The sequence below is a fragment of the Tympanuchus pallidicinctus genome, unplaced genomic scaffold (assembly GCF_026119805.1).
Source record: "Tympanuchus pallidicinctus isolate F22 unplaced genomic scaffold, pur_lepc_1.0 scaffold5, whole genome shotgun sequence".
NCBI lineage: Eukaryota > Metazoa > Chordata > Aves > Galliformes > Phasianidae > Tympanuchus > Tympanuchus pallidicinctus.
This window is the reverse complement of record NW_026294769.1, coordinates 63,472,727-63,496,511: the sequence shown is the minus strand read 5'-3', so window position 1 is coordinate 63,496,511 and position 23,785 is coordinate 63,472,727. Positions and strand designations below refer to the sequence as shown.

The window sequence follows — 23,785 nt, the reverse complement described above, 5'->3', positions numbered from 1 at the left end:
TTATGTACTTGTCTACCTATCTAGCAACATAGATAAACATCTGTACACTAAATACGTAAATGACATCAGTGTTATGATCCCACCAGTTACTATGATCACCAGGCCAGGCATGAGATCTACAGAGCTTGGTGGGGCTTCTCTCCCTTTCATCAGCTCTTTCATTCTCCAATTTATATGAGTCCACCTGAAAAAGCCAGGAGCTCATTCCAAATCCAGACAATTGCATCAGATAGCTCTGCCATGCTGACACCCATCCCCTGGGCAGGCTCTGTAGCTTTTCAGGTGCACGGTGGAATATATATGAAATCCAGCTACTGCATTTCCAGAAATTCTGGCTGTCCAAGTGTACACAATCCCGATACTGTGGCTTGGATGTACAACTGCATGTTCTCCTCTCCCCAGTGTTTCTGCCAGCTTTGGATGCATTAGGCCAGAAAGATGAGGAAAAATTTACCAGGGAGTTGGAGACCTTGTTTCTGACTTTATTCCAAGATCTGATATTGAGCACAGAGGATCATCAAACAGAGCCACGACAGCTTGTCCCAGTGGTAGCAGAAAGTGAAAAAGGAATTCAGTTTCAAATGTCTTCTCTAGCTCTGCTCCAGTTACTCACTGGTTAGAGCTTCATTTCAGGCAATTTGAGTGCATCTCTCTTATCAAACATCCCTCACATCTTGTTTGTACACCACTGCTTTCTTTCAAAACTATAATAGTTCCCTCCTGCCATTTCGCAGGTAGACAATGAGCATCCTCTGGTCAAACTCAAGATCACTGAGATCTCACTGAAGGTGAAGGGGTTTTATGTGTTTTAATTACTCTGGCATCTCAAAATTTGCCAGCATTTTTTCTTCTCGAGTTCTCAGCAATGCAGTACATGAGATTCCTGCTTTCAGAGTGTTCTTTTTCAGTCCAGTATGAGCCTCCTATTTTTAATGTAGATTTAGTTAGTATACAGATTGCAGATTCAATCTAAAATGCTATTCAGAACTTTTGATGAATGACTGCATTGCACCACGCACCATTTATGTAGGAAATGGGCCTAGGTGCTAGAAATATGCTCAAGTCCACATTTATAATCCTGGGAGAACCTGTCAAAGCCACATCTTCTGTTACCAGCAATTGAATTCTACCTATTTTAAATATAACATTCTTATGCACACCTCTTGTCCTGCACTGTAAATGCAGTTTCCAGATATCTAAAATTTGCTTAGCCATGGTTTGCTTTAAACATATAGAAAATGTCTTCAATTGCAATGCCCTACTTTTGTTGCAGGTTTTTTAACAATGTAAATTCATCTAAATTTATTTTTTCATACATGCCCAGTATGAATTGTTCAGCATTTACAAAAAGCAAAGTGTGTTTGTGTGAATTGCTTCCAACGTAAAAAGATTGACCCATGATAACCATCTGGAGTCTGCACAGATGCTTACCAAGAGGATCATTGTTTATGTGACTCTGTTAACATTAAATAATGACTTCAAAGGCAAATGCCTTTTCAAACCAGAGCCTTCCAAGCACGCAGATACTATTCTTTATACACACATGTAGACACATCCATACGAGATGTTCCCAGGAGAAATTCGAGTAAGAAATGGTAAAAACAGAACAAGCCTACTCAGGCTAATCATAAAATATTCATTCTGGAACAAGTTATGAAGCTCTTGCATGGGGTCAAACTTTCTTTAAAGTCACATGGATATTTAGTTCCTAAAGCAAACATACTGCAGGCCAGGATACAAGTTTGCATCAGGTTTCTTTCAGTTTGTTTTCCAGAAAAGTTTATCCAAGTGAAAGAGAATATAAACACTGAAACAAGAATAACCAGTTCCTAAGGTGCAACTCACATGAGTTAAAATTGAGCTCTCTATGAGCTCCACTAATAGACTTTCCACCACAAGTCTTTAATGAGAGTAAGTTAGCATTCACAGCATTCTCTTGGTCAGAGTTAATGGCTCCCTCTTATCAATGACTGAACATTCAAAATCCTCCCATTTATTTATTTATATATCTTGAGGCATTCGTGGCATTTTATTTAAAGCATGCGTATAGAAAATCAACCAGAAAAGACATCATTCTCCATGTAGGTTCTTGCAATGGCTAATTACTGTGAGGGTTAAAAGTGTGTATCAGAAATTGTCATTTGAGTTAGAGTTCTTCAAATCCTAGTAATTATTTTCATATTGTGCTCTGGACATACTTCAGCAATACTCTGTCTTTCCTTCTCCAAGTTAACTGGTTTTTTTTTTAAAAGTCTTGTCCTCATCCAAAATAAGCAATGGCTTGGGCTCAGCCCCATGGAGATCACAAGCAACTGATATCAATTATATCCAACTCTGCTCAAGATCTCTCTGATAGCATCAGTTATTAAAAACAAAACCAAGATCATGAGCACATTCTCTAGAAAAGAAAATGAAATGTTTCTCCTCAAAGGAAAATGTTAAGAATCGCTCTTTAAGAGAAAACTGTCCTTTGAGGAGAACTGCATACTGCAATTGAGAAAAACTGAACTCATACCTATCCTCTTTTAAAGATGTATGATTGTATTCCTAATGTATAACAAGACTAGATTTTCTTCTTTTCTTTTTTCTTTTTTTCTTTTTTTTTTTTTTTTGTCTAGGAGAAGCTGAAACTGGAAATAAAAATATTTGACTCAACTGGCAAAAGTTTCATTTAATTCCATTGGAATGCTGCCATCAGAGCCATAGACATGGGCCTTTTGATAACACATTTAAGTAACTCTTTCATATAAAGCTAGAATGCAAATACAGATGAAGCTGTACTTGAGCATTGTGGCTTTCCAAGTGACAGTGTATGTATTTGTAGTGTTTTTGTAACAATGAGATGGAATGAGTAGCCATTAAGTTGTGTGCATCGTTTCAGCACACAGCACAATAGCAGAAGTCCAAGGAGTGGTTGAACAAGTACATTTTCTCAGCTTTTGAAAGCTAGAAGTAAATCGGCACTCAGAAACCAGACACCAGTTATTTAAGTTCCAGTTCACAAACACCAAATCAAAACAAAAGCTGTTGGAATTAGTTAAAATAAAAATGGAAAACGGTGTGTGAACTAGTAAAAATAACAGAAATAAGTGCTGCAAATATTCACTTTAGACATGTCTTTTTCTGTACTCCTCCATTTGTGCAAATAAGTAGGGCAAAAAAATTCTAGCAATTTATCCAGGGTTAGGTATATAACAAGTAAGACAAGGTTTCCTCCTTAATCACTCATTCAGTGGTCTGTTAAGTCACAACTAAAATATTAATACATAGGGACTGCTAGAGATGTTCCTTTTCACAGTATTAGAAACCTAAGAAACCTTAGGAGGCTAAAGACACTGCAAACAGAATCTGTCAAGAGAATGAGTTATCCTTTCATCGAGGTGGTCTTCCTTGGAATGACTGGCTCAGTGTATTCCTAGTGCGATAATACATTCAGGAATGGGACACTGTGGACCTAGAAGTTCAAGTGGAGGCTCCTAACAGAACTCAGACACTCTCTCAATCCATCTCCCTCCAAAAACGCCGGATTAACACTTGGCAGAATGACAAGGTAAACAAGGAAAAGAAGCTATCAGCCAGGCAAGTTAGCAGGGAAGTACACTTATTTCAAAACCTTTGACTGCTGACATTTTCCAGTAAAGCTCTCTTCACAGCATAAATGTGAACCAGTTCCACATGTTGCTTTCAGAAGTTTCCACTTCTCACAGGCCTGCAATGAATGGTTGGTGGGCAGGGGAGGTAAGAGGAAACGTCTAGCTACTCCTGACTTTTTCTCTTCCTGCTATAACACCTTTCCAGTCAGTTCAGAATAGCACTAGCAATTATAGTGCCACAATTCCAACAGTTTGAGAAAATAAAAGCAACCAGGAAAATGAGTGGCTCTTTTTTTCCTCCTAATGTCATTATAGTATGCTCTTGTGACACTACTGTCACTGTTCCAGTGTATTAACTGTGCTTAAGGATGGAGACTCATCTGGCACTGTTTTTGAATTAATTTCATATACATCCAAAATGCTGGTGACATCAGTAAAAACAAACACATTGCTCACAAACATTTCCAAATGGTTGGCTGGAGATCTTCATCGACTATAAATTGTGACTCGCTGAGCAAGTTAAAAGCAAGCAGTGCTTTAGAACACAGCAAGGGATAGGTTTTGAGTCCATTTGCCCTTCTCTCTGCAGTTACTAAAAACTAAAAAATTTCCATCCAGAAGCAGAGCGATTTTTATCTACTAATTCACTGTATGACATGTAATTAGAATGAAGTGAGAATTGGGAGCATAGAAGAAACTTCCAATCCATCTCCACAAACATGGTAAAAAAAATAAGTATTATATTTTACTGCTGTGTTTTGGGTTAGCTTGGTGCACCCTATTGGAAAATGGAAAGGCAGGGGCAGGTCCTGCCTGACAAACTTAGTGGTCTTCTATGATATCAATGAACAAGGAAAGAGTCACTCATGTCAGCTATCTGACATCAGTAAGGCCTCTGACATGCTCTCCACAACATCCTTCTCTCCAAACTGGAAGATATAGATATAGGTATATAGATATAAGTATATATATAGACATATATATAAAAGATATATATATGGGTGGACAGTTCAATGAATGAGGAACTGGTTGCAAGAACATACCTAGAGAGTTGTAGTCAATGCCTCTAGATGGAAATAAGTGATAAGTGGTGCCCCTCAAGGGTCAGTACTGGAACCAGTGTTCTTTAATATGTTTATCAATGACATCAACAGTGGAATTGAGTGCACCCTCAGCAAGATTGCAGATGACACAAAGCTGCATCGTGCATTTGACATGCTCAAGGGTTGGGATGCCATCAGAGAGATCTAGATGGGCTCAAGCTGTGCGTCGAGGAGAAACTTGTGGAGTTCAACAAATCCAAGTGCAAGAACTGGCACTTGGGTCATGGCAACCTCTATAAGTACAAGCCAAGGGATGAAAGGATTGAGCACAGCCTTGCCAAAAACGATTGCAGGTACTGGTGGATGGCAAGCTGGACACGAGCCAGCAATGTTCCCTCAGGCCAGAAAACCAACCATATCCTGGGCTGCATCAAAATAGCAGGGTCAGCAGGTTGAGAGAGGTGATCCTGCCCCTCTGCTCTGCACTGGTGAGGCCTCATCTGGAGAACTGCATCCATATGGGGAGTCCTCAGTGCAGGAGACACATGGACCTGTTGGACCATATCCACTGGAGAGCTACAAAAATGACCCTACAAGGACAGACTGAGTGAGCTGGGGCAGAAGAAGGCTTCCAGGAGACCTGATAGCTGACATTCAGTATCTAAAGAGGTGCTATAACAAAGAAGGAGACAGAATCTTTACTGAAGTCTGTTGAAGTCTGTTCTGATAAGAGGAAAAGCTTCAAACTAAAAGAGGAGAGTTCTAGACTGAATATAAGAAATAATTTTTTTTACAATAAGGGTGGTGAGGAACTGGAACATGTTGCCCAGAGGAGGAGGAAGAAGCCCCATCACTGGAAACATTCCAGGTCAGGCTGGATGGGGCTCTAAGCAACCTGATCTAACCACAGGTGTCCCTGTTCATTGCAGGGGATTTGAACTAGATGACCTACAAAGATCCCTTCCAACTCACGATTCTGTGATTCTAGGATTCTCTAAAAAGGATTATGAAATATCCCAGGATCTGTACAAACTAAAATGTATCTTTTAGTTAAATGAACTTCTACTACATCCATAATGCATCAATCTAAAATTTCCATTCCTTTTGAAGAAATGAAATCCTCAAGGACTAATAATATAATCTGTTTTTTATGTCTTTTGTTTGTTTGTTTATTTTTCCTGGGTTCTGAATGAGCTCCTTCTCTTCTGTCCAGGTTCTGTTCATGGTTGTTGTTACGTCAGTAATAAAAACCATCTTCATTTCAAGTAGAATTACTAATTATTTTGTCTTTAAGTTCATATATAAATTCTTGATTCTTAAAACAATCTTGTTTTGAGCTATATATATATAGAAAAGCACTCTCAACTTTCAGCATCACTGTTCATGAGAATCTGCAGAGTTCTGGCTGACCGATTAAACTTCCCAAAGTAAGCTTGATAAATGCTTGCTCTATAGAAGCATGAAACTCCCCACAAGCAAAACCTGTCAAAATCAGTCCTTTCTAACATCAATTATCTACAGAGACAGAAAAAGGGAACACAAAGACCACATTGTGGTGCAATATTTTGTTACAATCACCTTTTTCAATGTACATTTTATCTTTTCTGTACTCATTCTATTTTCAATGTTTTTTCCTAAAGATTAATGTTACCAACAGCAGTTCTAATGGAAAATACATGATAAATGCTGGACAAGTTTCCATTTTCATAGCCTGAAACCACAGTATATTCTGTGCGTTTCAATAGTTCCTGCCTGAGAAGACACTTAAAATGTACTGTATTTGTTCTGTATTTGTTCTTTGGGTCACCATTTTTAAAGACAGTACTTAACTTACTGCTTCGTCCAATTTTCTTTCATTCTTTTCCCTGTTCCCTCCTTCCTCGTTCTTTCTGGATCATGTCTTGTCTTTTGTAAGCTGGAGCACTGCCATGACTGAGAGGCCAGGACCCTAAACCTTGCCTTCTTTTTTTAAGAAGGTAGTTAGAACTATAGTCTTGAGGATCACCAAACTCGAAGTCTTACACAAAAGATTTCTTCTTCAAAACAATGCTTTCACTCTGGTCATTATGTTAACTGAGAACTGGAACAACTGAATTCCTGACTTGAACAACCTTCACGACAATCTGTTTTTAAAAACCCAGCTGGCAGATTTTGTGACTGCAGCACCAATTAATTCCTCTTTAGTACAACATTTGTCTCTTTGGTTTTTGGTCACTTGCTCACGTGATTGTTTTCAAAGCACTTTCACAAACACACATCTACTTGCTGCTGAGGTTAGTACCAAAGATGCTAAGGTTGCACAGAGAAAGAAATCAAAACATGGAACCTGTCTCTTTATTATACAGTGCTGGAGGAGGAAAGAAGGAAGGGATATAGACCACAAAAATATAGAATTGAACAGTTAATTGCATTTCTTCCTTCTTCCTATCTTTGATCCCTTTACCCACTCATAAACTATGATTTTTTTTCTGCTCTGATCAACCTTTCTCCATCCAGATTATCATAACTCAGAAGTCTTCAGACCGACACACCTGAAAGTGTGGGCAGAAAGGCACTTATCCAGGTATGCTTGGCCAGGCTGAGCCAAAACATCCTGCTGGTTATGGCCTGGCCCAGGTGCCTCTAATAAAGAAATGAGGTGTGTGATGGATAGATCAGAGATTAACTTGACTTTAAAAATAGAAGCTGATTATTATTTTATTATGTATATATATAATTTATGGTTTAATTATGTTTTCTATTATTTATTTTTTAATTTTTTTTTTTTTTTAGTTATTCAAGGATTTGGACATGATTGCTCTTATGGGTCAATTTCAACCTGGGATATTCTATAATCTGGTCAACCTACATGTGTACATTGCTTTTATGACTTGAGAGTTTCCATACCTTTCACTATAATCTGTGATGAGCTCAACAATCAAGTAGAGAGAAAACACTGTCATCACAAAATGTTAATACAGAAGACAGAATCCACCACAATGTATAAAGAAATTAAAGTCTATTTTTTATTAGTGAATTATGAAGCCTACCTCTTTCTCCTGGTCTTCCAGGTTGACCAGGGTTTCCTGGGAATCCTTGCATGCCTGGAGAACCTTGCTCACCCTGTGGCCCTGGAGCCCCTGGCCGGCCTGGTTCCCCAGGAGGTCCTGCAATAGTTCGCGTTGAGACAGACTGGCTTGGTATCTGATTCAGAATGGAGTTATATCTGGCCATATGACCTGTCAGGAAAAACATCAACATTTTTAATATGCAGTAGAGAATCCAATTCAGCTAAGTTTGAACAGAGCACTAGCAGGTCCTCAAGGCTGCAGTCTGGCATGCTAGGAACTTCAGTGACATGAAGTTGGTGAAGAAACATTGCTTTAGGAAGTATACAGAAAATAAGGACAACTATTGTGCAGAATTTCATTTCCTTGCTTTTGTGGTTTTTGTTCTTGTTGTTTTGGTTTTTTTTTTTTGCATTTGAGATCAGCAAAACTCTAGAATTGTTACAGCAGAAGCTTATGTACACCCTAATAAATTGGAAAAATACAAGCTGTTTTTTAGCTGCCTGATACTAATGAGCTTTAGTTCAAGATAAATCCAGCTGGATCATAAATACTGACAGTCCAGCCTAAAATGAACAGATCCGCCTAGACAGTCTGAAAAGCATCATATTTATGAGCAACTATGGCAAGAAAAGATCTAATCTAGAGATAGGAGCTTATGAACTATAAAAGTATTTACCCTGGATGAGTTGTTCACACACTTGACGAGCAACAGCACGCACCATTGCTTGGGACTGCAGATCACCCTGGATAACAAAAACAAGTACTGTTGCATTGTTTTACTCATTTCTGTCTTGAAAGTGTTCAGTACAATGAAATACATTTATTCCTACTGAGAGATCCCAACTTTACAGATGAAAACAAAGCCAAGGAAGTTTGGGGATTTCACTGGTCCCCACTGCTGTTTTTAGAAAGCAAATAGAAGTCTGAGAATGAAATCTTCAAGCAAGATTTGGGGACATGCTTAATTCTTCTCACCTTCAAACATTTGTGTAGCTATATACAAGGCAATGTCTGGAAAAAAAGTAAGTTTGCTTGATTGCACAGAGAAAATTATTGTTCTTGTATTCTTGTAAACAAAAAGAACAATAAATTGTTGGAAAAAAGCTTTTTACAAGATACAGCCTCAGAAAAAAAAACAGCTAACCTGGGAACATAGACTTACCCGTTCACCCCTTTCACCTTTAGGTCCAGGAGCACCCTACAAAAAGATCCAATGTAATATTAATTATTGTTTTGCTATATTTTAAAACATCGTTTTTTATATCTTAAAACTTAAAACCTACGTACCATCTCCCTTGCAACATCACAGTAAACTGAACAAGGACAATTACGTGGAGAATATAATCTTCTCTGGAGGTTATCACATACTGAATAATCTTGTTTAAAATGCCAACAAGGGCAGGCCCTGAGGTGACTTTCAATGGCTGAAAAATGTCTAACAATAGTATTGAGTATGAAGAAGGGAAGGATGATGGGATAAAAAAGAATTCAGCTTTGCATGAAGACCTTGGCAGCGACTATTTACGCAGAGACAGCAAAGGAATTAAACTGCTTGGAAAATCAACTATGACATTAAAGATAAAGTAACACCATAATAATGGTGAGGATGATTAAGCATTGGAACAAGTTGTCTGGGCAGTTAAAACATTGCCAGCAGGCTTTTATGGTAGGCCAAGCAGGGACTTCTGTTTAGGTACACCTGAAACACATCAATGTCCATGTCAAGAGTTAACCTGCTAATTCCTAGCTAAAGCTTAGTTTATCCTCCTATCCTAGGAAAAATGAAATCCCAACAAAGATGGATAGATTATTTTTAGGTCTATTTCATATAGGTCTACCATGGGGAAAGACAATTACTGAAATTCAATCAGTTTTCACACATCTAGCTATTTTTTTCAGAACTATTAGAGTTTAAACATTTGTAGTAAAGGTCTTACATGACTCACAGGAATACCTACATTCTAGGAGATTTAGTTCAATATCTGGAACACGTTTGGATATGAAGTGAATGGGCAACGTCTCACACACTGACAGTAATAATTTCCATAGCTCATCAAATCTCCTTAGGACATCTGCACTTAGAAACCATGCAGACTTGTGCTTTAGGTTGTTACTTTTGCTTACATGTCATCAGTTACTGAATTCCCACTTAACCAAATAAAATGCTTGCCTTAGACTAATCTCCAAAGCAAACTGGATTTTGAAAAAAACAAATCTATTCTACAAATCAAGTAAGAAGTACACATGGTCACATCCAGGTGCATTTAAAAATTAAAGAGAACATTCTCTTTGATATGTGCAAAGAAACAAGTACATTTTATAATTAACCAAGGAACGAAATGCTAAAATATTAATGTAAAATACTATCTGAACTATTACAGAGAAGAGGTCCACTGTAATTCTTCTAGCTCTTTTATGTATCTTCTACAATCACTTTATAATCAGATTACATTCTTCTAGTTAAACTGTTTTATTTTATAAAAAAGGAAATAACATCTGAAAATTGAATTTAGTACTAGACAGTCCAAATACTAACTTTAGGTGGAAAGTGTGTGGTTTTGCACTCAATCAAGTTGCTGGTCAAACTTCCTGCAGCTGAAGTTTATAATTCCATTATAGGAAAAGCCATTATCATTAAAGAGTTCCTCTGATGTAAACCCAAAGTAACTTCCTGCAATATTTTTACAGTATGATAATAAGAATAAACTTATTTCTGAAATACTGAGATTAATAAAAGGCATATTTTAACTTAAAAAGCAAAGGAAAAAAAGGAAAAAGTAATTGCACACAGATCACAAGATCTTACACTATTATGTTCTTACTTTCACTTCAACCTCTAATTTTAACTCTCTAATTCCTATATTCCAAACATTATATGCAAGATCAACAAATATACATTTAAATATGAAAAACAAACAAAGAAAAACATTTTGCTTAATCACAAACTGCAAACAGATCGTGAGCATAAATACTGAGGAATTATGAAAACAGTGAAGCCAGGATCAGAAATCAATGAATGCACAATAACAAATATATCAGTATTAATTTATGATACTCACAGGAGCTCCAACATCACCTTGTGGCCCCTGGCTTCCTGTAATACCTGGAACACCTGGAGCACCAGGTATGCCCTATGTGGAAAAGAGAAAGAAAACACGATGACATCCATGAGACCTGCTGAGAGAAAGAGCTATGATGCAGGAGAAGTCCTTAAAGCAGTATTTCCTCACTTAGAATTCAGAGGGCATTTAGAGTTGCATTATTAAGCACAGGTACATTTTTACAGTTTACAGTTTACAAGTCTTTTACAGTTACTGAACCATTTTCTGTTGGTTTTGTTTGTTTGTTTTTTGTTGTTGGTTTTTTTGTTTGTTTTTAACTTGAGGGCTACCAGTACTTGAATGTATTAATTTATTTTTCAGAAGAAGATTAAAAATCAAGATGCTGTATATTGGATTTTACTTTTTAATACTGATTCACTTTTATCAGTGCAAACTGTCTTGCTTCCTGATCTAGTCAGCTATTACAAAATAATTCAATATTTGAATTTAAACTGTACACACATCAACAACAAAACTGCAATTTTAGGTATGGATTATGACACCCTTATTTTCAGATGATCTTGGACTTCGTTTGACCTACTTACAAAGAAAGGTGCTATACTCAAAGTCAGCAGAAATTTGGGTGTTTCTTTTAAATATCCCATATCACAAACAAAATAGCTTATGCCTTAATACATCTCTGCTACAAATCATCCAGCTATATTTCATTTTTCAACTGCTGACCACGGACTGGGCAATCCCAACACAGATGAGCTGTTGGGCTGACAGAAATTTTTTGTTCAGATTACATGGGAATAATAAAGAATCTTTTTTTCCAAGGATTGGATTGAATATGAGCTAAGTAAACGTCAAGAGAACATAGTGAGAAACGTCATTTCAGCAAGACAACTGGCTAGCTAGTTACATCTCCTAACCACAGAATTTCTGCCAGTCAAGGACCAAAAAGAGAAAAGATTAAGACATATATTTTGCAGTAGAAAGCGCATCAAAAGCACTGCCCTGGGAGAAGTACCTGAGAAAAACTGGCTTTTGAGGCATGCTCTCTGAAGAAGGCATGGACTGCTGAATCATGAGGCTAATCCTGTGACATTACTACTGTTCTGGGGGATGCATATCTAGCCAGCCAAGAGAAGCGACTGTTGCACCCTGTTCTGGTGCAACATCACCTTGAGCACTGTGTGCTGTTTTGGATGGCACAATGTATACAGGACACAGAAATGTTAGAGAGCATTCAAAGGAGGGCTATAAAGATGGTGAAGGATCTAGAGGGGAAGATTTATGAGGAGCATCTGAAGTCTCTTCATTTGTTCAGCCCAGAGCAGAGGAGCTGAGGGGAGCCCTCATGGCAGCTTACAGCTCCTCGCATGTCCCTGATGACAGCAACAAGGCCCAAGGGAATGGCATGGAGCTGTGTCAGGGGACAGACAAGCTGTATATTATGAAAAGGTTTTTCACCAGAGTGTGGTCAGGCACTGTCACAGGCTCCCCAGAACAGCGGTCATGGCACTAAGCCTTCTAGAGTTCAAGAAGAGTTTGGACAATGTTCTTAAAAATACGGTTTGAATTTTGGGTGGTCCTGTGTGAATCCAGGAGTTGGACTCGATGATCCTCATGGGTGCATTCCAGCTTGAGATATCTGTAATTCTATGACTCTCTGCATGGAGAACACTCAACACCATCAGCGGTTTTATCTAATATAAATCTGTCAAAAAGACATTAACTTTGCCTAACCATGCTAGCTAGGAAGTATGAAACTGACTCTGGAAGCAAACTTACATCTTGCACTGAAGGCTGAATGAGGTCCCCGCTGTCTTTTTCGATTATTCTATGAGAGCATTTGAATATGCACACTCACTTTCAGCCTCCAGTCGTAGCAAACTGAGCAATTCACTTCAACTAATAATCCCAAGTGGAATTTCTTACAGAAAGAAAGTCTTACCCCAAACAGTAACAACATTAATTTCTCTTACGTAGTGCCATTATTCAGCTAGAAGCAAACTATCAACCTATTGATGGAACAACTCTCTTCTCTCCAGACATTTTTTCTTCTTGAGCTAAGTGAGAATGGAAAAAAATGACACTGGACAAGCAGCTTTCTGCCAACTTTGTGAGTCATGAGAATCCCAGCTTCCAGGGAGAACTTTTGGCCTTGCCTAGATAACAGAGTGACCTACTGCCCCCTAAGATCTGCCGATCTTTACAGTAATAAAGTCAATGGGCAATACTCACAACTGGGCCAGGAGGTCCTTGTGGGCCTGTGGGTCCATCTTTGCCAGGAAGGCCCTAGAAAGGAGAAATGTATATAATTTTATCAGCTTTTTATACATAAGTTATTAATTTGTTCAATTTCTTCTAGAAAGCTTTTTCTTTCTTTTCTTTTTTTGCTCTGGGGAGAGTTTATTTCTGAAAAGGAGCTACAGCGTAGCCAGCATTTTAAAAAATCCAACCACGGTCTCACTGTGCTTTTGAAATAAGAAAGTAATACAAAAATCTTTGTACTGGCACTTTTCTCCTCTAAGCAAATTTCACTTATAATGCTGCTATAATGAGGGTTTGCTGTCCAACTTGTCTCCCAGAAGATGGGTCACACTTCCAGGTCTGTTCTCACTGGTTGTGACTGTTCATAGTCCCATGGATTAAGTGCTGAAAGACTCTAATTGCCATGCATGTCTCTGTCCAGCTACACTGTACATATGTACCAGCTATCACAGAGGTCCTGACTCAGGAAGCAGCATAATGAGAGTTCGATAGGGATTCTCATGTGGTTTACATTATGAACGTGCTTCAGAGCTTCCAGAATTTGAGCCAGAAACTAAAGATATCTTGGAGACTGGAAAGCAAGCAAATCAGAGAAGAAAGGCTGACCAGATGTAGAAGAAAATACATTATCGGTAAAGCATTCGTGCAAATTAACCAAAATACACATTTTGCGCCCGCATACTATGAAACAGATTTCTGAACAGCCAGTCATATGACAATTATTTAATTACTACACAAACTCAAAAGGAGAAATACGATCTTATTACTGGCTCGAGACCAGAATATGGAGGTAAGAGTAGAAGGAAAGTGAGGCTTTTAAAGAGTTCATGCTCACACACAGAGTAAAGAACATTCTAGTTCTTAATAGAAAAAGAGCTTAGTTTCAGTAATTAATACAGCATGAACTAGTTGTTCCATGCTTTACATGGTTTGGAAACTGATTAAAAACTGCTTTAATATGGAATAAAAAATCTGGTGTGGGAATATCATGCCATGTACCTAGAAAGGACTGTTTAAAAAAAATACACCAGAAGAGTGTTATGATGATCATCATGATCAATTTGTATTCTGTCATCTATGCATCTTTCAGATTGATAAGGAAATACTATTTTCCTATTTCATAATGCAGCCAGATGATTTCTGAAACTTCCAAGTACAAAGCAGGTCTCCCATCACAAAAGTAAAAATAATATCAAATTGGAATTGAAATAAGGTTACTGGATCACAATAGTTTTAAGACCTACACAGAGAAAAGGTTGCAAGTCCAGTTCAAAAGTGAATTCATTCTTCAAAATTGTTATTTCTGAAGGAGACAGAATGGCAGAAGGAACTTTGAACTGCGCTACAAATGATGAAATAGGATTTCTGACACTCAGAAAGAATCAGCATGAACAAGGTTTTGAAAAATTCAGTGACGGGTGTCATTCAGTTTTATAATAGCATGGAAGATTATATAACTCCTTGGTTTTGTAAATAGTATCACCTCCAGGAAAACTGGTATCTTCATGTTTACAAGTATATTTCACCTTTTAAAGCAAAGACTGAAAATCTGCACTTATCTTTGATTCGTACTAAGGCAAGGTGAAAACTGGCTGGACATCCATGAGGGCTTAATTTATCTACCGGGGAAGGAATTGGAGAGCCTTCCATTGACTTCTAGAATATAGCATAAAAATAACACTGTACGATGTCCATCCCTTCTCCCATCCAAATCAAAGTGTAGAACTAACAGAATGATCACAACTATTACATTATCTTGGAATATAACTCACAATTTATTTCTTAGGAGCAATTTTCTTACTTTTGGCTGCTCCCAATTCTTATCTGTTCCTAGGATTCCGTTCTCCTGGCACTGTGCATGTATCTCTTGGCCACATAAAATCACTTCCTATTATACTTGTTAACTGTGAAAATTGCTTTTTATAAATTAAGACAAAGAGAGGTTGCATTTAAGGGCGAGTAAGGCACACCTATTCTCTCACGTAGGATAAAGACCAAAGATATTTGTTTATGCTTCAATGACATTATTTAGGTTATCTGATGAACCAGAATGGATTTAATACTCATTCTGAACTTGGGAGCAGGGAAGATTACTAAGGTAACAGGAAACTGGCAGAAAGACTGGGAATGTATTTCTTCTGGCTCTTGTTTCCCATTATTTTTTGTCTACGTAATGTATAAAAAAAGAGAGTACTGTGAGAATTCACAAGCTATATTCAGAGTACAGAAGCCGTAAAGATATAATTCACTCTGCTATTTATGGAAATTTCTTCTTTGCTTCAATATCTCCAGAATGCCTGAAGGAATTACACAGCACAACAGCTCTTCATCCCTTATTCAGCCAAAGCCACAACAGGAACAACTGCACACACAGCCACCAACTGAATCTCCTTACTGCACGATCAAGAGCATTTTGATGTATGACCTCAAATGGAGGGCAGTTTAGAATCAAGATGAATATTGTTTTGCATAGTCATCTTAAATTGGAGCATGCTATGGTAATAGTATGAAAAAGAGCAGTGGAGAAATAGCGTAGCTACAATTGCTTTTTTAATTATAATATATTAATTTTATTAATACATATAATAAAAATAAATATAATTTGCTAGAATACAAATGGCATCATAGAACATAGGTACCATCTAAATCTCCATAAAATTTCAATCTGGATGAAGACAGTAGAAGCTGCTGCTGGCTTCACTAGAAACACTTCAGCTTTTGGCAGCTCAAACTTTGTTTGGGGTATTTGCAGAGAAGTGGTTTTACAAGTAGGATAAACACTGGCAAAATCTCAACTGAAGCTACTAAGGCTTGAAGGACTTCCACATACTGCTTTTGAATACGTCGAAAAACCAAATGCAAACTGCAACCTATTACCTTACCTTTATTTTTTTTCTTTTTCTGACGAAAAATTTAAAAAATTCCTCTTGTTAAAACACACACACACACAAAACAACAACTGCTGTGACTATGAGAAAAATATCACAGAATGACTTAGGTTGGAGGGGACCTAAAAGATCACCTAGTTCCAACCCCACTGCCATGAGCAGAGTTGACATCCACTAGATCAGGCTGTCCAGGATCCCATCCAAACTGGCCTTGAATGCCTCTAGAAATGGGGCATCTGCAACCCTCCTGGGCAACCTTTTCCAGTGCCTCATCATCCTCAAAGTAAAAAAATTTCTTCCTAACATCTAACCTAAATTTACTCTTTTAGCTTAAAGCCATTCACCCTTATCCTGTCATTATCAAACCATGTGAAAAGTCAGTCTCCCTCTTGCTTATAAGCTCCCATCAAGTATTGGAAGACTGCAGTGAGGTCTTCCCAGAATTCTTCTTCTCCAAGCTGAACAAGCCCAACTCCTTCAATCTTTTTTCAAAGGAGAAGTGCTCCAGTCTTCTGATCATCTTCATGGCCCTCATCTGGACCCACTCCAACAGCTCCGAATCTTTCCTGTACCAGGGGCCCCAGTAAAATTTTATTAAGCCAGCACATTAATCTGAGGTGTAGCTTCCAAAAGATCATGCACCAACATGAGCTATTTTTGATTAAATCTAACCCAAAAAAATAGCAGAAATGTAGCTTTTTGGATGCTTTGGTCAGAACACAAATCTTTTTTTTAATCACAATTGTCTAGTTCTGTCTCAACACACAAGAATAAGTTGACTTTGAATTTCCTTTCTTCCTTGTGCAAGTGCCATCTATGATATGATAGTCCAAAATTAATTCAGCATTAATTCTTCATAGTTTAAAACATATTTCTTTCATATCCCTTGTTAATTATTTAAGTTTTAACTGCAGTTAACTTTCAAAGAAAAAAATTCTTTACGTATATGTTTCCCTCTGAGTATACCTTCACTTCTAAATTAAAGAGATCCTCAGAGCAAAAGATGTGGCACAGCTCATGCTGATGTGCATGGGCACATTTCTGCACCTTCATGGAAAATAATCTGGGGTCCCTAGGGGACAATAGATTGAACATGAGTCATCAGCATGCCACTGCAACAAAGACCAACCACATTCTGACTATCAGAGCACAGCCATCAGGTTCAGCAGCAGGTGTGTATGGTTTTGGTCTTCTTAAAGATTAACAAGTCCAATTCACGGTCACCAAACGGTCAGGGTCTGGAGCACAGGACATATGAAGAGAGGTTGAAATAAATTGGTTTGCCCAGCCTGGAAGAGAAAACACTAAGGGGCAATCTTATTACTGTTTAAATTACCTAATTGGAAGAAAGAGACACGACAAGAATAATCTCATAGATGTACAGTGATAGGACAAAAGGCAAAAGATACAAGTTGAAAGAGGGAAGTTTTAATTAGGTGCTAGAAAAAAAGTGTTACAATGAAGTGGCATATTGTATATTGACAAGGATTGCACAGAGAGGTTGTGGAGTCTTCATCCTTGGAGATATTCAAGATTAAATTTAACGTGCACCTGAGCTGTGAACAAATGAATTCCGAAAGGTCCCTTCCAACCTTCATCTGATGATTCTCCAAATCTCACTCAATCTGTGTTTATTTACACAAACTGGAAATGCAGACTGGAAATGATTTAAGATCTACACTGTCCTCTGAACTATGCATTGGAAGAGTTGTAATTGGTGTCAGCCAACACTACCAAGAAGAATGTTCAATATGAGAGACCACATAAAAACATTGTGGATATGCTAAAAACTGTGTTGTAGCAATATCTCATGTGCTAGTGCAGGCATAGGCTTTGTGTCTTACAGCAGGTTTCTTCGACCTCCTGCTCTCAGAGCACGCAGAAGAGGAACCATTAGGAGCTGAAGATATGTTTAAGATGCTGAATCATCTTCCTTATCACTTAGATGAATCTCACTGCAGACAAATATCTGCAAGCAGGGTAAAGTAGCACTGGTCAATATTCTTGGAATCCAAAGTAGCTCCATGTATGGTAACTGCTGAGTCACAGCCTGAACCTCTGACTGATCACCTGAGGCAAGCAATGAGTCAGCCAGAGGAGCACAGGTGAAGGCAATTCATCTGGGCTGCTGGAAGAGGTGGAGCCAGGCTTCACCTCTCCTAGACCTATTTAAGAGCTGGCTACCAGTAGGGAAGGATCTCTTCTGGAGATTGCCTCTGCTGGTGTCTTGTGAGTGAGCCCAGGATAAGGGTAAACCTTCTATTTATCCTCTTTTTGTTATCATAGTCTGCTTTGTCAAACTCTCTTGTTTATTTCATAATTGTAACATCTTAATATTCATTGATTACACACTGCAGCAGCTGAACAAGGAAAATCAATAACATCATACAAGTGTCCGGTTCCACCTTCAGCAGACATCCAACAGAGCTTCCCCCAGTACATACTAACCTGATAAGGAAGAAGCCTATCACTTTACCAAGGAGATGCCCAGCAGAGGACACCTATGAGACAGCTGTGAGTAGTGACAATGTTACAAGCACAGGAGATGCAAACTTGGCATTCAGAACAGGTGTCATCAAGAGGAACATGACAGGCACTCGGGATGATGTATAAACCTGGCAACCATTTTGAGGCACATGAAGGAGAAGAAAATAATCAGTAGTAGTGAGCATAGAGTCACCAACAGCAAGTCATGCCTGACCATCCTCATAAGTTTATGTTAATGAACTCACCAACCTTATGGAGGGAAGAGCAGTGAATACTGTCTTAGCAGACTTCAGCAAAGTCTTTCATGGTGTTTCCCAGCAAGGAGAAATGTAGTCTTGTCCCTGGGGAGGAACATCTCCCGGCACCAGGACGTGCTGGGGGACTCCAGCTGGAAAGCAGCTTGAAATAAAAGGCTTTGGGGTGCCGTCATAGACACAAAGTTGGTTGTAAGTCAGCAGCATGCTCCTGCTGCTAAGAAGGCTAATAGTATTCTTGGCTATATCAGGTAAAGTATCACCAACAGGTCATAAGAGGTGACCCTTCTCCTCTACTCATCACTGGTGAGTTCTCCACATATGGAGAACTATGTCCAATTCTGAAGACGTGGACATACTGGAAAGAGTCCAGGAGAGGGTTATGAAGATGATCAAAGAAGTGGAACATATCTGTCCTGTGAGGAGATGCAGTTTCGTTTGGGGAACAGGAAGCTCAAAGGGAATGTTACCAACACGTAAAAATACCTGAAGGGAGAGTGCTCTTTTCAGTGGGGCCCAGTGACAGGACAAGAGGCGATGGCCACAAACTGGAACACAAGAGGTTCTGTCTGAACAACAGGAAAAATTCTGCTGTGCAGTTGGTAGAAAACAGCCGCAGGTTGCCCAGGGAAGTTGTGGAGTCTCCCTGTCTCCCTCCCTGGAGATTCTGAAAAGCTACCTGGACCTGGTCTTGAAGAACCTGCACTGGTTTGGACCAGATGGCCTCAAGAGAATCCTTCCCACCTCAGCTGCTCTGTGACTGTGTGATCAGACTTCCCTTGTCGCAGCTGTGTAGATCTGTCCTCTTGAGTGGCCTGAACTTTGCAAGAAATAACAAGGATTGCAACTGTGACTTCACCTTGGATAGTAGCCATGGAGATATGGGAAGGAGAAGACTTTTCTCTTCTCTACCTACACATCTAAACAAGGGTCAGTGTCAGTCTGTTTCCAGACTTTCTGCTCTTGGCTGAAAAAGATGAACAAAAAGCACAAGAGAGTCTAATTACAGCCTACATATTCACCAGGATGCATGACGTCAGTTTGGATTCTCCAGTGTGCTATTCAAGCTGTATCTCTCAATAAGATATGCTTGGGAGAAACACAATCTGTTGTTCCCTTTAGTAAAAACCTCTGTATATTGCCAGCTACAAATACAGGACAGTAAGAGAGCACACTAAACAACCACAAAAGTAGCCATAAAATAAAAACAAAAAGAGGTATTTTTGTATTTTATGAAGTCTTTAATATCACTCTTCTATAACTTGAAGCTGATGAGAGGGCAGAAGAATGCTCATGCTATAGAATCTGAAATGTACATTTAAACCAGTCACCAGACAGGTTTAAAAATATTATCAGGAATATTCAGAAAGTCTGCTTTATTATCAGAAAACACATTTATTCCTCTGATTCAAATTTAACACGGTATTTTTATAACATCAAGCTTTTTTTTTTTTTGTAGAGAGGGTGTTTCGTTATAAAAATAATCTTCATATGAACTCACAAAGCAGACAGTGGAGATGCTCTAGTTTTTTAACTAGTTGCTAAAATCCACAAAAAGCAAAATTAAACAGGAATAAAAAAGCAGTTCAGAAACACAGAAAAGTACTTCTCTAGATTAACTGCTAAATTAAAATATGAAGAGTAAAAAATAAAGACCTTTTCTGAATTGATTTCAACAATAAAAACAAATGATAAATGTTAGAATTCAAAAGAAAAAGAAGTACCATTGAGGTGAAGTAACTGAAGAAAAAAAATCCTTGACTGCAGGAGTTATTGAGTCTCTTATCATGTTATCCCCAGTTCAAAAAAGCTTTCAGAAATCTCCCAATAAATATCAGTCCCATGCTTACCTCCCATTAACACTGATGTGATTTGGTCATTTGCTTAAGTGCTCTGTGGCACTGGTTCCATGCTATAATTAAAATATTTCAATGAACAAAAACCACTAATGAGGAAATGATGGCTAAGCTAAGAATAATGTATAAAATCTCAGTTCTAGTAGTATAATAGCTGCAAAGTAGTTTGGCATCTTGGCTAACAGGAGGAAGCCCAACAAAGGGAACATTATACAAAAAGGCAATTTACTTCTTAGGAATTTTCCAGTTCCTGTAGCTGTTGCTGCAGTTACGTCTTTCAGAATTATGCCTTTCTCAGAGACTTTGGTAATGTCACTGGCTTGGATCTTCACTCATCAAAAGCAATTTTATGTTGTCATAACTGCACAGTAATCAAATAAGTTACAACACCATAAAATTAATAAAACACCATTGTTTGTTGCTGTGGAAATAATTACTGTGCACAACGTTGCATAAGGTCACACGGATACAATAAAAGGTTAACAGACCTATTTCTGTGAGATCTAAGCTATTTATCCAGCTACTTTGGTGAGCACCAGAAGAAAATTAACACATGACCCAAGCTGATTATTTCATCTACAAAAACTGGCTATTTATTTACTTGCCATTCTTTATTATAGACAACGTTGGGGTCTTCTACAGAATAAGCACTGCATGCCCCTTCCAGACTGCACCAAAAATGTTTGCTGCAGTAGTCCTACGCCATGCTTTTCTCAGAAACGTAATTTCTCTGTATCAACCCCCTGAGATCCATATGTAGGAGAACTAGATTAATTCTGAACTGCTAACACAGACAGGGCTGAGTGACTCTACTGCAATAGCTGTTAGCTACAGCATAAAGTAAAAACTCTGGGTACTTCTCACCCCGAATTGCTAAACTGAGCAAAAGACTCAGTTTAACTAGTGATGAGGAATGAAAAAGAGGGGGTACTTTTTTGCCACTCACATAAACAATTTCTAGAACAAAATCACTTCAACTTGGCTATGACCAAGATTAGCCAAGCATTGTGGCAAAAATCCAAATGTCCGTCAGGCTCCAAGTCTTTACTAACATGAATAGGTGATACCAAGCTCAGGGAACTTAGGGGGAAAAGATACAATACAGTCAAAGAGAAGAGATTAAAATCATGTAAAAATTGAGCTTCTATATAGAAGGCAGAATTACAGTAGGATAAAGTAGGAAAAGGAATACATTTATCTTCATGTTTCATTACAAGTTAGTTAAAATTATGCCTATTCATCTGATTAGAAAGTTATTCATCTGAAGATAATGCTATGCAAATCTTTATCTTAATAAAATTAATTTCTTTATTTTAGAGGAAAAACATCCATGCATTGTCTAAATTCTACAGTAATTTCAGTGGAATAATTTACATACTTAAATTACTTGCTTAAATTCACAATAGTGAAAGTATTTAAGCACGTTTAAATTCATAGTAATGAGGTCAAGTATCATTACAGAGATACATATGTACTTTTATAACATGTTCACAGGTAAATGCCAGAAATCCAAAGAAGGTTCAGATTTACCAGAAATGAGTTACACTACAGTATCCAAAAAAAGGAACATAAATACATAAATCTTGTTCAAGGGTAATTGAAAAGTCATATTTAATAGTGAACTTCTGCTTATACAGTAACGTTGTTACTATGCTAACAATTGCCTGCTAGCACCTAATAATGAAAGTCTTCCCAAGCAGAAAGGTTTAATTTATAGTTTAACTATGCACATGAATATGAAGATTTGTCTTTTACTGATTCCTAGACAGACTGTATTTTCATTTGTTCTACCAGAAGCAGAATGAGGTTGACCAAATTTTCATATTCTTATTCAAATTTTCCTCTCATCAGTAATTTCTACATGTGTTCACATTCAATATATGATGCCCTTGCAATTGTCTTCATTATTCAGTAATCAGCTGTATCATTTGATTGCATGCTTACTGTGTAACACCCACCATCTAATTTTAAACATATAAGCAAATGGTGCTGGACACAAGCAACATCCACTCCTATGAAAGGCATTAGGTGCAGACAGGGTGCATGGTTCCCCCACTGCTCATCTAGCTAGAATTACTCAACCTTGATTTAGCAGATGAAAAGATACTCCACCCTATCTCTGCCATCTCTTCTGGCACAGAGATACAGGTCTCCAGAAACAACAGAACTTAAGTGACATAAGCTACAATAAATCTGCCATGCTAAGAAACATATCCATTATGGAATGGAATCTTTTTAAACAAACACAAGTTCATTTTACCTTACCCTTTGACCTTGAGCTCCATCTCTTCCAGGTGAACCTGATGCTCCTGGGACACCCTAAGCATTATAAAGGGAGAACCAATAATGGGATCAACTCAACAGAACGCAACAAAATCACTTTCCAATTTAACTGTATGGCATGGTTTTTCATTTCATTTTTAAATGAGAGGAACTAGGAAATTGATAATGGTGGGGCCATAGAGGAGTTAGTAATGAAGGTATTTCTGTGAAATGAGGGATGGTTAAACACACTTTGTTGAAATGCACATTCATTCGCACTCCCTCACTACAATCCTCTGTTAAGGACACTGACAACTGAGTCACATCGGCCTTCCTGTGCTGCTAAGCTGTAAAGAAATCTGCATCACTCTAGTGTTGTGTCAGCATGAATCAGTATCTTAACCTGAAGGTATAAATGCTATTTCTCTTTCTCTTTTCTAAAACAAAGCCTGGTACAATATTGTTTGAAGTCATTGTAGCAATATGAAATGGCCTAAGTATGATTACAAATTATGTGCAGCACAGCTCCACACTGTTCAAATGAAATCTCATTCTCTCATGAAAGCAGCAGAGCAGCCATTACTGTGGTGGTCCAGAAGGCTGACAAAACTGATTTATGAGGAAAGATTGTATGAGTTTACTGTCCCTAACATACATGAACAAAAGGGGGGGAACCTGTTAACAACCAACAAACACTGGAATGATATAATGAGAAACTGTTTGAAAAAGGAAGAGCAAATGATCCTGAGAAGCAGCAATCAATTGGAATGAAAACTCCTACCTAAATACCAGACAAGATTAAGTTTAGATTCACTGAAAATTACAGTTTTTAATATGCTGATCTTGTGAATGATACCCTAAAAAAAATTAACTGCCTAATATGTCCTCCTATCTAATTCCAGGAGGAATTTACTATTTTGAAGTGAAAATAAGCAGATGTTACCAATAATTCATTACATAAAAAGGAATTTTAAAGTCAATAGTTTCTAAGTTGTTACAGACCCAATATTCAGCGTGTAACAAGGTTGACA

The 23,785-nt window shown here is 38.0% G+C and overlaps 1 protein-coding gene across 6 annotated transcripts in view; it reads right to left on the bottom strand.

Annotated features, from left to right (window-relative positions):
- The window catches only part of COL14A1 (collagen type XIV alpha 1 chain), a 116,078-nt gene that overhangs the window by 5,268 nt on the left and 87,025 nt on the right, over positions 1-23,785 (bottom strand). For all 6 annotated transcript variants that reach the window (XM_052703956.1, XM_052703954.1, XM_052703955.1 and 3 more), the window contains exons 40-45: positions 22,758-22,811; positions 12,978-13,031; positions 10,746-10,817; positions 8,849-8,884; positions 8,363-8,429; positions 7,666-7,854 (exon numbers count right to left, since the gene is read on the bottom strand). In XM_052703956.1, coding sequence (XP_052559916.1) covers positions 7,666-7,854; positions 8,363-8,429; positions 8,849-8,884; positions 10,746-10,817; positions 12,978-13,031; positions 22,758-22,811 — 472 coding nt within the window. The remainder of the gene's footprint in view (positions 1-7,665; positions 7,855-8,362; positions 8,430-8,848; positions 8,885-10,745; positions 10,818-12,977; positions 13,032-22,757; positions 22,812-23,785) is intronic.